The following is a 13,258-nucleotide window of genomic DNA, read 5'->3' as shown; positions in this document are numbered from 1 at the left end:
TTTTCTACAGAACACTTGCTTTTTGGCCACCTTACTGTAACATCTCTTTTCTAAAAGCAGAGTATTGGATTGTATAAGTGAACACATCTCTCCTCAAACGCACAAAGATTTGTTTATTTTGACATACCCTTGAGCACTTAAGGACGTATTATACTTACAGTATTGTAGCAACAGCAGTTTTCTGTACAAGGCTTCCTTTCCTTCTGTGTGACAAGAATGCATGCCTGTGTGTCACGTTTAAGCAATCGCTGAGAAAGAAGATGTCTTTAACTTTGTTTATGTATTAAATCAAAACAATAATTCTTTCATAATTTAGTGTTCAAGAACACCCTTGAGAAGGACATAGAGGGTGACACTTCCGGCCATTTTAAAAGACTAATGGTCTCCCTGGCCAGTGTGAGTACGAAAAAAAGTTCTATAATGTTAATATTTGTAGGATCATTGGATCATTTCAAAAAACTTCTTCTCTCTCTGGCGTCCGAAAACAGTTCTTTTTATCGCTCTCTCCACTGTGAGTACGAGAACTGTTCTATATGTCGACTTGTGGTCTCTCTAGCCATTGTGAGTCTGAAAATAGTTCTTTATATTGACCTGTGGTCTTTCTGGCTAGTGTGAGTCTGAAAATAGTTCTTTATATTGACCTGTGGTCTTTCTGGCTAGTGTGAGTCTGAAAATAGTTCTTTATATTGACCTGTGGTCTCTCTGGCCAGTGTGAGTCTGAAAATAGTTCTTCTTATCGACTTATGGTCTCTCTGGCCTGGTGAGTACGAAAGCAATTCTGTATTATTTGCATCGGTATTTATGATCTCTCTGACAAGATCAGTTCAAAAACATACAGTTCTATATTGTTGGTCTTGAGACTTGTGGTCTTTCTGACCGATGTCTCAATATTTTAAGAATCGGGACTTATGGTCTAATTGGCCAATTTGAGTACGAAAGCAGTTTTGGTTATTAACTTATGATCTCTCTCTCTGGCCTGTGCGAGTCTGAAAACAGTTTTTTTTAGATAGACTTATGGTCACCTTGGCCAGCGTGAGTACGAAAACAGTTTAATATATCGACTTATCATAGTCTCCCTGGCCTGTATGAGTACGAATACATTTCTGTAATGTTTATTGGTAGGATTTTTAGGTCATTTCAAGAGACTTATTATCTTTCTGGCCTGCAAGAATCTGAAAATAGTTCTATACCGATATACCGACTTATCATCTCTCTGGCCAGTGTTAGTCTAAAACAGTTATTTATATCGACGAGTGGAGTCTCTGACCAGATGTGTACGAAAAGAGTTCTACATTGTAAGTTCTCGAGACTTAATGGTCTCTGTGACCAGATGAGTACTAAAACAGTTCTATATTATTTGTTAGTATCGAGACTTAAGTTCTTTCTGATCAATGTGAGTAGAAAACAGTAGATTCAATCGTAAGCTTCAAGATTCATTGGAGCATTAAAACTATGGGGGATTGCTGAAACATTTAGTAAATTTTACCCTATTTACGGAAGCTAATTTCAAAGTTTGATCCTTTGAAATAAAGTGTCATTTATCATTTTCATGTTTTTACTAAATTTAACAGCAGGAAGAAAACTTACTTTCACTGTCTTTCATATTGATTTAAGGCGGGGCGAATGGAAGATCAACCTGTTGACTTGAACAAGGCAGAACAAGATGCTAAGGTGAACTAATGTTTGTATTGGAAGGATGGAAATTTGTGTCGTTTTAGAGTATATACGAGTATAACTTTTGTTTGAGCATAGAGATTTTATTGTTATTTTAGGGTATGTTTTCAAGCATTGTAATTAACCTTATGTTACATTTACTGTTTACATTGACTCTAATTAACAGAAACGATCTAATTTTCAAATTGAAGTAAAACTAGTTTAACACGAATACTACAGATCAAAATGAGAAATTTTGTTGAATTTTTACTTTTTTGAAATTAACTGCATATAAAGTTTATTTGTAACATATAAAAAGACACTGGTTTGGCAAGGAATATCTGTTCCTGGATTTTTGTATTTTCTTTGCAGAGACTGCATGAAGCAGGGGAGAAGAAGCTCGGGACGGACGAGTCGGTGTTCAACTCCCTACTGGTCTCCCAAAGCTTCCCCCAACTGAGGGCAGTGTTTGAGAAATACAAGGCTATAAGTGGAAAAGACATCGAACAAAGCATCAAGAGCGAGATGTCTTGTAACCTAGAAACCGGAATGCTTGCCATAGGTAACAACGCTTAGATTGTTAGAAAACTGTTGAATTTGAATATAAGAAGGTGGCTTTTTAAAAAGATGTTTAATATATATTTTTTTCAGTTCGAGTTATAAGAAATACGCCGGGTTACTTTGCTGACAGATTATATCGTTCTATGAAAGTAAGAGTTATTAGATATCGACCTTATCAATAAGAAAATGGATGTTTTGATTAATAGATAATATTGTATGCTGGGTTATTTTTGTCCTATTACACCTTTATTTACATTTGCAAATATTTTTCTTAGATGAACCTATTGAAGAGAAAATATGTTCAATTCTGTATGAACTTATTAGGGGGTCAGAGGTCATGGCGTGACCGAATCACCCAGCGAGATGATATCTTGTCTACATATTTCTGTCACGGTGACACTGGTTTCGGAACTTCTAAGCCGTTAAAGCGATGAAAAAGATAAAATTATTGAAACATATATGTTTTTTTTTTTCGTTCAACAAATGATCATTAGCTCTTTCTTCGGTGTGAAGAATGTGTAGATTAGCCTAAAATCACGCTTACCTTTATAACCCGAAAGAAACTGAAGACGATACCACCGCTTTTGACTTCATATTTTAAGAACTCATACAATAAAAGTAAGATTTTTCTCAGTAGCGATCATAGTTCTTTCATTATGAACAGATATTTCCTGAACTGGACTGCTGAACATCAATGTAAGTATTCAAATGTTGGAGCGAGGCGAACTCTCACGACCAAACAGCTTCTAGGTCATTGCGCGTCACAACATAGCAATACGGCGGGCCGTTCGTGTAATGAATGCAGTTCTTTTCAGAATTTTCGTCTCAAATGTAAATAAAAGTAATAAACAACAATGTTAAAAAATTCACTGGGAAATGAACTTGGTTGGTACGTGATCAAATCTTCTGAGAAGCCCTTCGGGCTTCACAGGATTTGATCACGTGACCAACCAAGTTCATTTCCCAGAGAACTTTTTAACATTGTTGTTTATTTCTTAAATAATCAATATCGCCCCCTTTCAAATTCGCCGAAACACAGTTTCAAAAAAGATAACTCTGCCTTTATTGAATTCGCCAACTAGAGACAAGGATGAAAGGGGCGAACATAAAACGGGGGCGAAAATTTCCCTGTATACTGTAATCGTACAGTAAAATGAAGTCTCTAAAAGCGTAGTTGTTTGGTGTGACATCTTTTATTTTCCCTACAGGGTGCCGGAACAGACGATAGGACGCTGATTAGAGTAGTTATTTCGAGGTCAGAAGTTGACATGGAACAAATCAAACAAGAATTTCATAAGCTGTATAAAAAGTCGCTCTCGGACTTCATCAAAGTATGTTCTTTTTGTTTATCCACTAAGTTAAAACATCAAAATTGTAGACCGAACTCCCTTAAAATATCTGAGTTAACAAGTACATGTATTTAAGGCTTAAATTCACCTAGAAAGAAAACTGAAGCTCCTTACGTGGTGGACTCGAACAGGATGCTTATCAATAGCATGAACCTGTGTACTACTCAGGTAGGAAATACATATAGTATGCTATAGTTTGTTTTCATGTATTTTGTTCTTTTATAGGACGACACATCCGGGGACTACAGGAAAGTTTTGTTACAGTTGGTGAAATAAAGTGACATGAGGAAGTAACTAGACTGTTCTTGCCATTGTGTTCTGTACTCCATCTCTTGGTATCAGGAACCTTTTATTCCAAAGTAATAATTAATACATTTGCATAATTTTAACCAAAGATACCGTAATTAAATCTTTATTGAATGCATTTATTGTTTTGTCTCTTGGACATTTCTCTTAGAACTTAATACCTGTTAAATGTTCTGCTTTGTTAATGTTGATGTACCAATGCTTATTATGATGTATTTTAAATAAATAATAAACTATGTGTGTTTACTTTTTCATGTTTTGATGGGAAAACTTAAGGAGATGGGCAAACATAGCGTGCAGAAAGCCTATAGCTTCAGAAATATAAAAATCATGTTCAGTTTGTGAATTTAATATTTAGAGTAAAGTTCTCATTATTGAAATTTATGTAACTGTGATAAACAAAACTTTTCTGAGGAAAAATTTCTCGGCAAAATTTATTTTATTAAAAAAATTAATGTGGTATTCGTGGGGTTCGAACCCTAGCAATAAAAATCCTGAGAATCATTTTCTTTCGAGACTAGCACGCTAACCACTAGACTACACAAGTCCTGACGAACAGTGGCATTTAAATCATGTTTGTGATATGACCCTTGACTTGATGGACTTCAAGTATTTCTCGAAAAGATGCGAATGTTATGTCATAAAATTATATTTTTAAGGTATAGTGGGTCTTTGCTCCATATTTTTGGTAAGCAAAAAATGTATATTTTTATGCAAACTTTGAGGATTAACTTTCAAAAAGGTGGAGCGAAGACCCACTCATATCGAAAAACAGTGTTATAGTATCCAAAAATGACTCTTTTTGCCCGCTTTAGTGTGTGTCTAATATTTCACAGGCAAATAATTTCAAACTTTGAGGGATTTTTGCAAATTGTAGAGATTTTACATAAAGTATATTTTAATGTTAGACGAAATATCAAGGAAAAGAAGATGGGTGAACAAGGCGGGCGAAGTGCCTATAGCGCGACAAACATGAAGTGAAAAATAAAATCTCAATTATATAAAAATTTTCTTTGATATTTCATCTAACATTAAAGTATATTTTATGCTAAATCTCTACAATTTACAAAAATCTCACAAAGACTGAAATTATTTGCCTACGAAATAGCATACACACACTAAAGAGGACAAAAAGGATCATTTTCTCACACTTTAACAAAATTTTTCGTTATGAGTGGGTCTTCGCTCCATTTTTTTGAAAGTTGATCCTAAAAGTTTGCATAAAAATATACATTTTTTGGTTTACAAAAACATGGAGCAAAGACCCACTGTACCTTAAAAGTACACTTTTATGACAAAGCATTCGCATCTTTCCGAGAAATACTTGAAGTCCATTAAGTCAAGGGTCATATCACAAACATGATTTAAATGCCACTATTCGTCAGAAGCTGCGTGGCGTAGTGGTTAGCGTGTTAGTCTCAAAACAATATGATAATCCGGATTTTTATTGATTAGGGGTTCGAATCCCACGAATACCATTTTATTTTTTTAATAAAAGAATAATTTTTTCCGAGATCTTTTTTCTCAGAAAAGTTTTGTTAATCATAATTTCATAAATTTCAATAATGAGAACTTTATTTTAAATACTTAATTCACAAATTGAATATGATTTTATTAATATCTGAAGCTATAGGCATTCTGCACGCCTTGTTCACCCATCTTCTTTGATATAATAGAAATTTAATTTTTCATCTTCATGTTTGTCACACTGTAGGCTTATCGCTCGTCATGTTCACCCATCTCCTTTCCCTCTTCTTGGACTCTTGTTTTTGAAAATGTGCAACATTTAAAGGGGGATTACAGAATTTCATATAGTGTGTTCTTGTTAAAATCCTGCACGTTGAAAGCGTTTCCTGTTCATGCACAGAATCCGAAAGACAAGAGTAATGTTAGCTTGTGAACTTTCAAAAGCTTGGGATCTTTTATATAAAATACATATTAATATAAAATCTTTATTTACCCGTACGCTTCTTGAATACATAATATTGTATGCATTTCAAAGTAAAGGTAAATTTTCTAGAGAGGTTTATTTTTTAAAACATATTATTGTCATATTTAACCCAAACACAATGAGTAAAAGGTAGGAAGAGGTATATCTCTTGGTAGGGGAAAAGTCTGCTGGAACAATCGCTTTGTTGTGATTATAGGTAAAAGGGCTTCACTTTTATTTAATAAAGTGCATCTACCAACAAAAACGTGTCATGTCGAAGGGTATTCATAATTTTCAAGTTGTTGGTTGCATTTTGTTGGACGTTGAGCAATTATTTAGGAAAGAATTCCCTATGTCAAAAAATTGTGAATCCACACTTGATGATTTTCTCAGTTGTTAAGCAGAATCGTAATACCGTGGTATTCTATGTGATACGTTTGAAATTTGTTTCAAAATATACACACATATGAGGTGGATTCACTTTGTTCCACATCCTTTGTAATGCATGTGTATCTTAATTGTATTTCTAGAATTATTGCCTCAAATGTCAGCCAAGATTAGTTACCACTGAACTTTTTCTGCCAGTGTTCAGAATCTATCAGAGGATTTATTGATTTTATTGAACATATTGTTAAATATGGTCTTGAATGAACACAGGTTTTGGGCTCACTTTTTGCAGAAGAGCCCTATCAAGAGCAATTTTTAAAACCAAATCAGTGGGATAGTTCTCTGGAAATAAACTTAAAACAGATCCATTTGCATTTCCTAATTCTCCTGCACTGTCGGACTGTGTTGTACCACTTAGCTCTCTTTGAACAAATATTCATTCTTTATTTATTCAGTGTTTAAACAATTCCTTTTTGCTGGACGTCGAGACACTTCCGATAACTTCTAAGACCTAAAAGCCAATGTAAGCACCAAAATAGCCTTTATGTTCTGTTTCTTTATATAAAGCATCTAGAAATTATAGGAAATTTTTACTTGAAACAAATGAGGTTAACTATACAGCAAGAACCTGGTGTTTCCCCGGTGTTACATTTTTATTTCAAAAATTCTATAATCATGAACAAATACTATATTCAATGTACATCTGGAAATCCAGCCTATTCTCATTGTTCCCTTTCAAAGAATGAAATTCTTCAAAATCACGTTTCAGTTTCAAATACTTTCAATATTATATGGTGAAAAAAGGTAAAGATCGATCTAAAAAACAATGCAAGCAATACAAATCTGTGAACAGGGCATAAAACGTCGACAGGGCAGTTACACCCACTGTGAGCCTTATACATCGATCAGGTAGACGGAATATTCTGTAGTCAAATTGTAAACTGACATTTTAAGTCCACTTAGGGCTGTTTGGAACCGTTAAAGGTAAAAAGTAACAAGAATAAGAGTAAAACATATGGTCAATTAACAGATACCATGCTTTGAGCGTATATAATACAAGAAATAATACCCAACCTGCAAAAAAAAAAAAAAAAAAAAAAAGAACAAAAAGGCGCCGGAAATTGAAATGTTTTACAATGCATGGATCTGTAGCTCTCTAGTTTGTCTGACGAATTTTCTGAACCAGAGAGCTACCGTTCTGCAGCTACTGTGAAGGAGAATATCAAAAGTAGTGCTATAGCTTATTCAAGAAGTTGTGTAAATAAAATGTAGATTCTCAACTTTAAGAAAATTTGGATTCAAATTTTCAAATCTTGTGATAAAAAAAAAGATTCAATAATAGTACTCTGAAGTTAATATTAAAAATATGCTGGGGTTCCTCATTGACAATATCTATGTACATGTAGTCTTTGGAGACCAGGTCTTCCAACGACCTGTTATTAAATTCTTGTGAAGAGAATTTATTTAAAAGCTTCTTCAAGAGAAGAAACAACTCTTGCTGGGGCCTACAACTCAACTTTTAGATATATCGATGACATTTTATCAATTAACAATACATATAGTTGCTTTCGATCATATGTCGATTTGATATAACCCATCGAACTCAAATAAAAGACAGAGTCTGCCTCCTCTATTTCATATTTGGATGTTTTACTGACTATAGACGATAATGGCCAACTAATAACTAAACTGTATTGCAAACGGAAAGACTTCAGCTTTTCCATCGTCAACTTCCCTTTTTTATGTAGCAGTATTCCAGCATCACTTGCATATGGTATTTATGTCTTCCAACTGAGTTGATATACAAAAGCAAGCGCTGCTTCTAGGCACCTGATCCCTTCTGTGGTGTTTCCAGGGGTCCGTGTTTTCGCCCTGTTCACGATTTGTTTTGTTTACTGGATTGATGAGATTGACCTCGTTTCGTTATCTTCACCTTTTACGCTTGTTAAAAATCATTCTGATCCTACAAACAAGAACTCTGAACATGATATTAAAAAGATGAAGAAGTTCCCCTTTGTAGTCTTTGAAAACCAGGCTCTGGGGCCATAAAGATAAGATGAGCTCATTTCTTGATCTCAGCCCCACTTACTCAAAAGGAATCTATTGTAGAAAAGTGAGACAGATCAAAAGTGAGCTCTTCGAAGTTTTATGGCCTCGGGTTCAGTTCCAACAGTCTGATGAAATTTGGTTGGGACTATGGGCACTAACTGGGTTCTACTGTTTGCCGATCTTTTTTAAAAGAAATTCTTATGAAGCAGAATTTATTCAAAAACTTAAAGAAGAAAATTCTTGCAAAATGCCTTCAATTCTACATTTTGATATATCAACGACGTTTTACCGAGGAATGATAGTTACTTTACATGTCGAATCGATATATCCCAGTGAAATCAGAATAAAAGACACCACAGAATCGTCCCCTCTGTTTCATATTTGGATGCACTGACTATAGACGTTCATGGCAAACTAATAACAGATATGATACCTATATGATATTTTAAACTTTTCTATTGTCAACTTCCCCTATTTATGCAGTAGTATTCTACTATCACCTGCATATAGTGATTATCTCCCAACTGATTCTGTGTTTGAGAGCATGCTCTTGATACGATCCAGTTTGGAACCGAGGTAGTCTACTGAAAAATAAGTTTATGTTACTGGCTTACAGGGCTCACTACAATCTCAATTTTGCAAATTATGTGGTCGTTGTAATGACCTTGTTTGCACCTATCCTTGGGTCGTATTTTGACTGAAATGTTTTATACCAATTGCTAGTCTTTGTTTTCATACTAATTTTGATTAGGATAAATAGAGGATATTCAATGTTTTGTAGATGAATATGGAATTTATTTCACTCGTGGGACAGGATTTTTTTATATTTTCACGAGTGCGAAGCACGAGTGAAAATATAAAAAAATCCTGTCTCACGAGTGAAATAAATTCCATATTCATCTACAAAACATTGAATTTTCTGTTTATTACATTTTCTTTGATTTTCCCTTTGCCTCTGTCTTTTCTTAACAAAGTGTCATAGGCTTGACGTCATAGTTGAGCGGTTGAGACGTCACAGCTTAGCAGTTCTGAGATTGAAAACATTACATAGTATGGCTTTTAGCAACATATTTGGGAAGAAATTTGCAGTTTTAGCTCTATCAAGTTACTATCTCTATCTTATGACAGTCCAGAAATTATTTTTTACTTACTTTGATATCCTTTCACACTGTGAGAGAATATCATTTTGGTATCCTTTCATTTATAAATAAATCACAGTATTTCACTGTTGAAAATGTAATAAATTCGTTTACCTGATAAATATAGAGGGCTCACTGCGAATGTGACCGGTCGACAGTGGATGTTTTCTCCTCCTAGGCACCTGATCCCCACCCCTGGTGTTTCCAGAGGTCTGTCTGTTTGCTCTGTTCACTTTTTTTTCTTGATTACAGGATTATGACAATGATCACAGTTCGTTAAATTTATTCCACAACTTGAAAACTTCTCAAATTTTTCTTCAAGACTCTTAAAAATACGTCTATTCCACAACTTCCTCGAAAAACCCTATTGAAAGCAGTCAAAATTACAATTTTAGAAGTGTGTATTATATGACGCTTAGTAAAGTATACATCAATAGGTAAAATTGTCAAGGCAAATAAAACGAGTTTAAGGAAAAAATTCCTAAAAATGAAAGACACATCATGCCTCAAATATATGTATTTAAAAATGTAAGCCTATAAGTTTTACAAGTGCTGATGTACTTTAAAGGTCTCCTTTTATGTGTTACATAAAAACCTATAATGGTACATCAGTACATCATTAACACTACGGAATGATGTCACTGGATATGTATATAAAGATCAACTTATAGATGGAAGAAATCGTAATAGGCAGTTTACCATCTTATTCTGAATTTTTTAATGCTCGAGGTTTTATCACTGTGTTTAACAATAACATTTGCTGGGTTAGATAAAGTTTCCTGGCATTAAAAAAAATATATGATAAGAGAACATCAGAAAAGAAATGACTTTTATGTAAAATTGTATTTTACTTAAAATAAATTTTACAATACATTGTATACAGTATACTAGCAGTGAAAAAAAATCATAACCAACTTATTGAAGGTCCATTTATGTAATGTTACTAGCATATGCTTGGAACTAGCTGCAATAATGTAGCCCCCTCCAATTTTTTTTGGGGGGGGGGGGCTACAACTCCTTAGGATCTCCGTAATGGTGCAAGTGCGGGAGTGATTCACTACCGCACAGATTTCGGCTCAAATTATCAGTAAGTGGGCACTTTATTAACATATCTTACCTGAACTCATAAAATGTAGTTATGCAAGACAGGAATTGATCCAAAAATATACAGATTAATCCGTATATCGGTTATTTTTCGTGTATGTTAACATCACAACTTGAATTTATCCGCCATGTTTACTGACCTTGATCGATTTTATTTTGGGACAACCAATGAGAATTCGGGATCTAGGGGAGCGGATCGTTTAGGATTTCCCTTATTTTAAGCATAAATATCACTGTTTATGAAAAAATATCCCATGGAATGCTTTTATTTATCAATGTTTAGTGATATCACACAACACAAACATTTATCAACACCGACATTTACTTTATCAAGTGATTCTAAATTTCAAGCGCAAGTCTCAGTACATCACGCAAGAACTGTCATGGCTGCTGAGGAGAACGATTGGTAAACACGCAGATTTATTTTACTTGGTTTTCGCGTATAAAGGGCTATGATGTTGACAGTGAATAAAAATTCCGTCTCATTGGAAGTAAGTTGAATGCAAAAACAATTTATTTTGCCTGCAGTCGCCCGTATCTAAAAATATATTTGCACCATTACGGAGATGCAGTGGAATTGTAGCCCTCTCCTGAAAATATCAGATTTAAAAAAAATCGGAGAGGGCTACATTATTGCAGCTAGCTTGGAACTGGATTTTTCATTATTGAGGTTTCAGATATTGGGAGGTAAATTTGTTAGATATAGTTAAATGCTTTTTATTATTTATGCAGATAATAAATTGATACAAAGAAATTTGTCCAACCCTGGAAGGAAAACAGAACAGATTCCAGCAATGGAAGCATTCCAGTATTCCCTAATTACATGACGCTATCTTGAGCTCATACAAATATCATGATTTTTCAAATTCTTCGTTCAACTTTGTCCGTGTTTTTATCCTGTTTCTGATTTTGTTAACTGGATTTGAGATTGATCATTGTTCTTTATGTTCACAATTTACATGTAAGACCATTGCTTATAACGATAAAGTTTTCTAAAAGATTGGAATCTTGTTTTGGAAAATGGAGAAGAAAATAAGTTGAAAACAGATTACATGTATGTTGTAAAGGTATGAATCTTTTCGAAATAATATTCGTAATGAAATTGGTGAAGATAAAAATGATCGATCTAAAACAAACTACAAACATCACAAATCTGTAAACAGGGCATAAAACACAGATCTCTGGAAATTCCAAAGGTGGGATCAGGTGCCTAGAAGGAGTAAGCGCACCTGTATTGACCGATTATACCAGCCAAGACCCCTAAGTATTAATCAGTTAGACGGAATTTCGTCGTCAAATTTAGTACAAAACAAATGCCTTACAATTGGTATGAAACGTAATTCAATATACGACCCAGTAAGAGGTTGTGTTTACTAAACAGGGCCATTAAAACGACCTTAGAATGTACGAAATGCTGAACGACTTTGTAGAAATCCCTGTGTCAATTTATTTGTCAGTAGCCTGCTTCGGTTTAAAAAATGATCGTATTTAGGAACGCTCTTGTGTATCGATAAGTTGGGGGACATTAACACTATATGCATGCCGGTGATAGTGGAATATAACTACATAAACTAGAGGTACTGTGAGCACTGAGCTCACAAAATGATACCCCGCCTCCCATATGTTTATAATGGCAAAGTCCATGTTTTGCTATATTTGTTATCATTCAATTTTAATAGAGTTTGAACATTCAGCATTGATATTGAAAATTTCTGGAAAAAATTTCCACCTACCTACCGAACCAACTTTTTAATTCTGAGTCGGGAGAGCGCAAACAAATATTATTTTAAAGCTGGCCTCACCAACGAATTCTTATTTGAAAAGATAAATCTGAACATTTTCAATTTAGCAGAGTAATTTACAGCACAAGGAGTCGTCAGAATATTATATGACTGATTTCATAAGACAAAATTTTGGGGGGAAAAACAAACAAATATGCAATTGACAGATAATAAATTTTATCACTGATCGTAAACATTATTTTTCATTGTAGGATTGCAACATTGCTTTGTGTTTATTTTTTATAATATGTGATTAAATAAATTACCTTCTCGAAAAAGACCTCATTTAAAGTTTAGCAGCAAAAACGATGAACTCAGATCAATTTAATTTCCTTTGAGATATCTTTGCCCCTTATAAACTGTTGATGTGGCTAAAAAGAATTGTTAATTTTGTTCATAAATCGTCTTAATCATTTCTTTCTTCAATTATCCTTTTTCAAATGTCAGAAGATTCAATAAAGAAATGTATGCCACAAGGATAATTCAAGAACAATTGTTAGATTTTGTTCAGAGAAGATCAAATAACGGCGTAGTTGTAATTCTTAGAAATTGAACTTGGAAACAGAGTGGATTGCTTACTAAGCACTGCGTTGTCACCTAAAATAGAAGAATCAAGTTACTGTCGTATCATTTGCTTGCGTGGGTCACAGTTTTTGGTTCCGGGGGATTTGATTTCTCGATTGAAGGGAAAACATGATACTGCAGTTTGAAATTTTAACATGTCGTTTTGGACATGAACTCGTGGGTCGTGGGTCTTCATACCACGAAAACATAGAAAATAAACCCTCAAGAAAATTATTGATTCACAGTAAATCTTTAATGACAGAGAACAGCAGGAGGCAGAGAAAGAATATTTCTACGGACAAGGAACACCTACTGGGGCATTCATCAAATAATATCTTAAATTAATCAACCAATTTGTGGACAGGGAATAAGCAGTCAAAGCATTACCAACGCTGTAACCCAACCTTACAACAATTGCAAGCCTAAGTATATCTT

General features: G+C 34.2%; 2 protein-coding genes across 2 annotated transcripts in view; one reads left to right on the top strand and one right to left on the bottom strand.

Moving 5' to 3' along the window:
- Positions 1-4,107, top strand: part of LOC133199681 (annexin A7-like) — a 37,003-nt gene extending 32,896 nt beyond the window's left edge. The window contains exons 21-26 of the mRNA XM_061335555.1: positions 317-396; positions 1,615-1,671; positions 2,026-2,215; positions 2,305-2,363; positions 3,423-3,545; positions 3,789-4,107. Of these exons, the coding sequence (XP_061191539.1) occupies positions 317-396; positions 1,615-1,671; positions 2,026-2,215; positions 2,305-2,363; positions 3,423-3,545; positions 3,789-3,839 (560 nt within the window). The 3' untranslated portion in view covers positions 3,840-4,107. The remainder of the gene's footprint in view (positions 1-316; positions 397-1,614; positions 1,672-2,025; positions 2,216-2,304; positions 2,364-3,422; positions 3,546-3,788) is intronic.
- Positions 1-13,258, bottom strand: part of LOC133199523 (ubiquitin-conjugating enzyme E2 D2B-like) — a 236,971-nt gene that overhangs the window by 13,673 nt on the left and 210,040 nt on the right. The window lies entirely within an intron of this gene.

The sequence above is a fragment of the Saccostrea echinata genome, unplaced genomic scaffold (genome assembly GCF_033153115.1).
Source record: "Saccostrea echinata isolate AGI-Se365-2 ecotype Australia unplaced genomic scaffold, CSIRO_AGI_Sech_v1 ptg000034l, whole genome shotgun sequence".
Taxonomy (NCBI): domain Eukaryota; kingdom Metazoa; phylum Mollusca; class Bivalvia; order Ostreida; family Ostreidae; genus Saccostrea; species Saccostrea echinata.
This window is presented reverse-complemented; position numbering and strand designations above follow the sequence as displayed.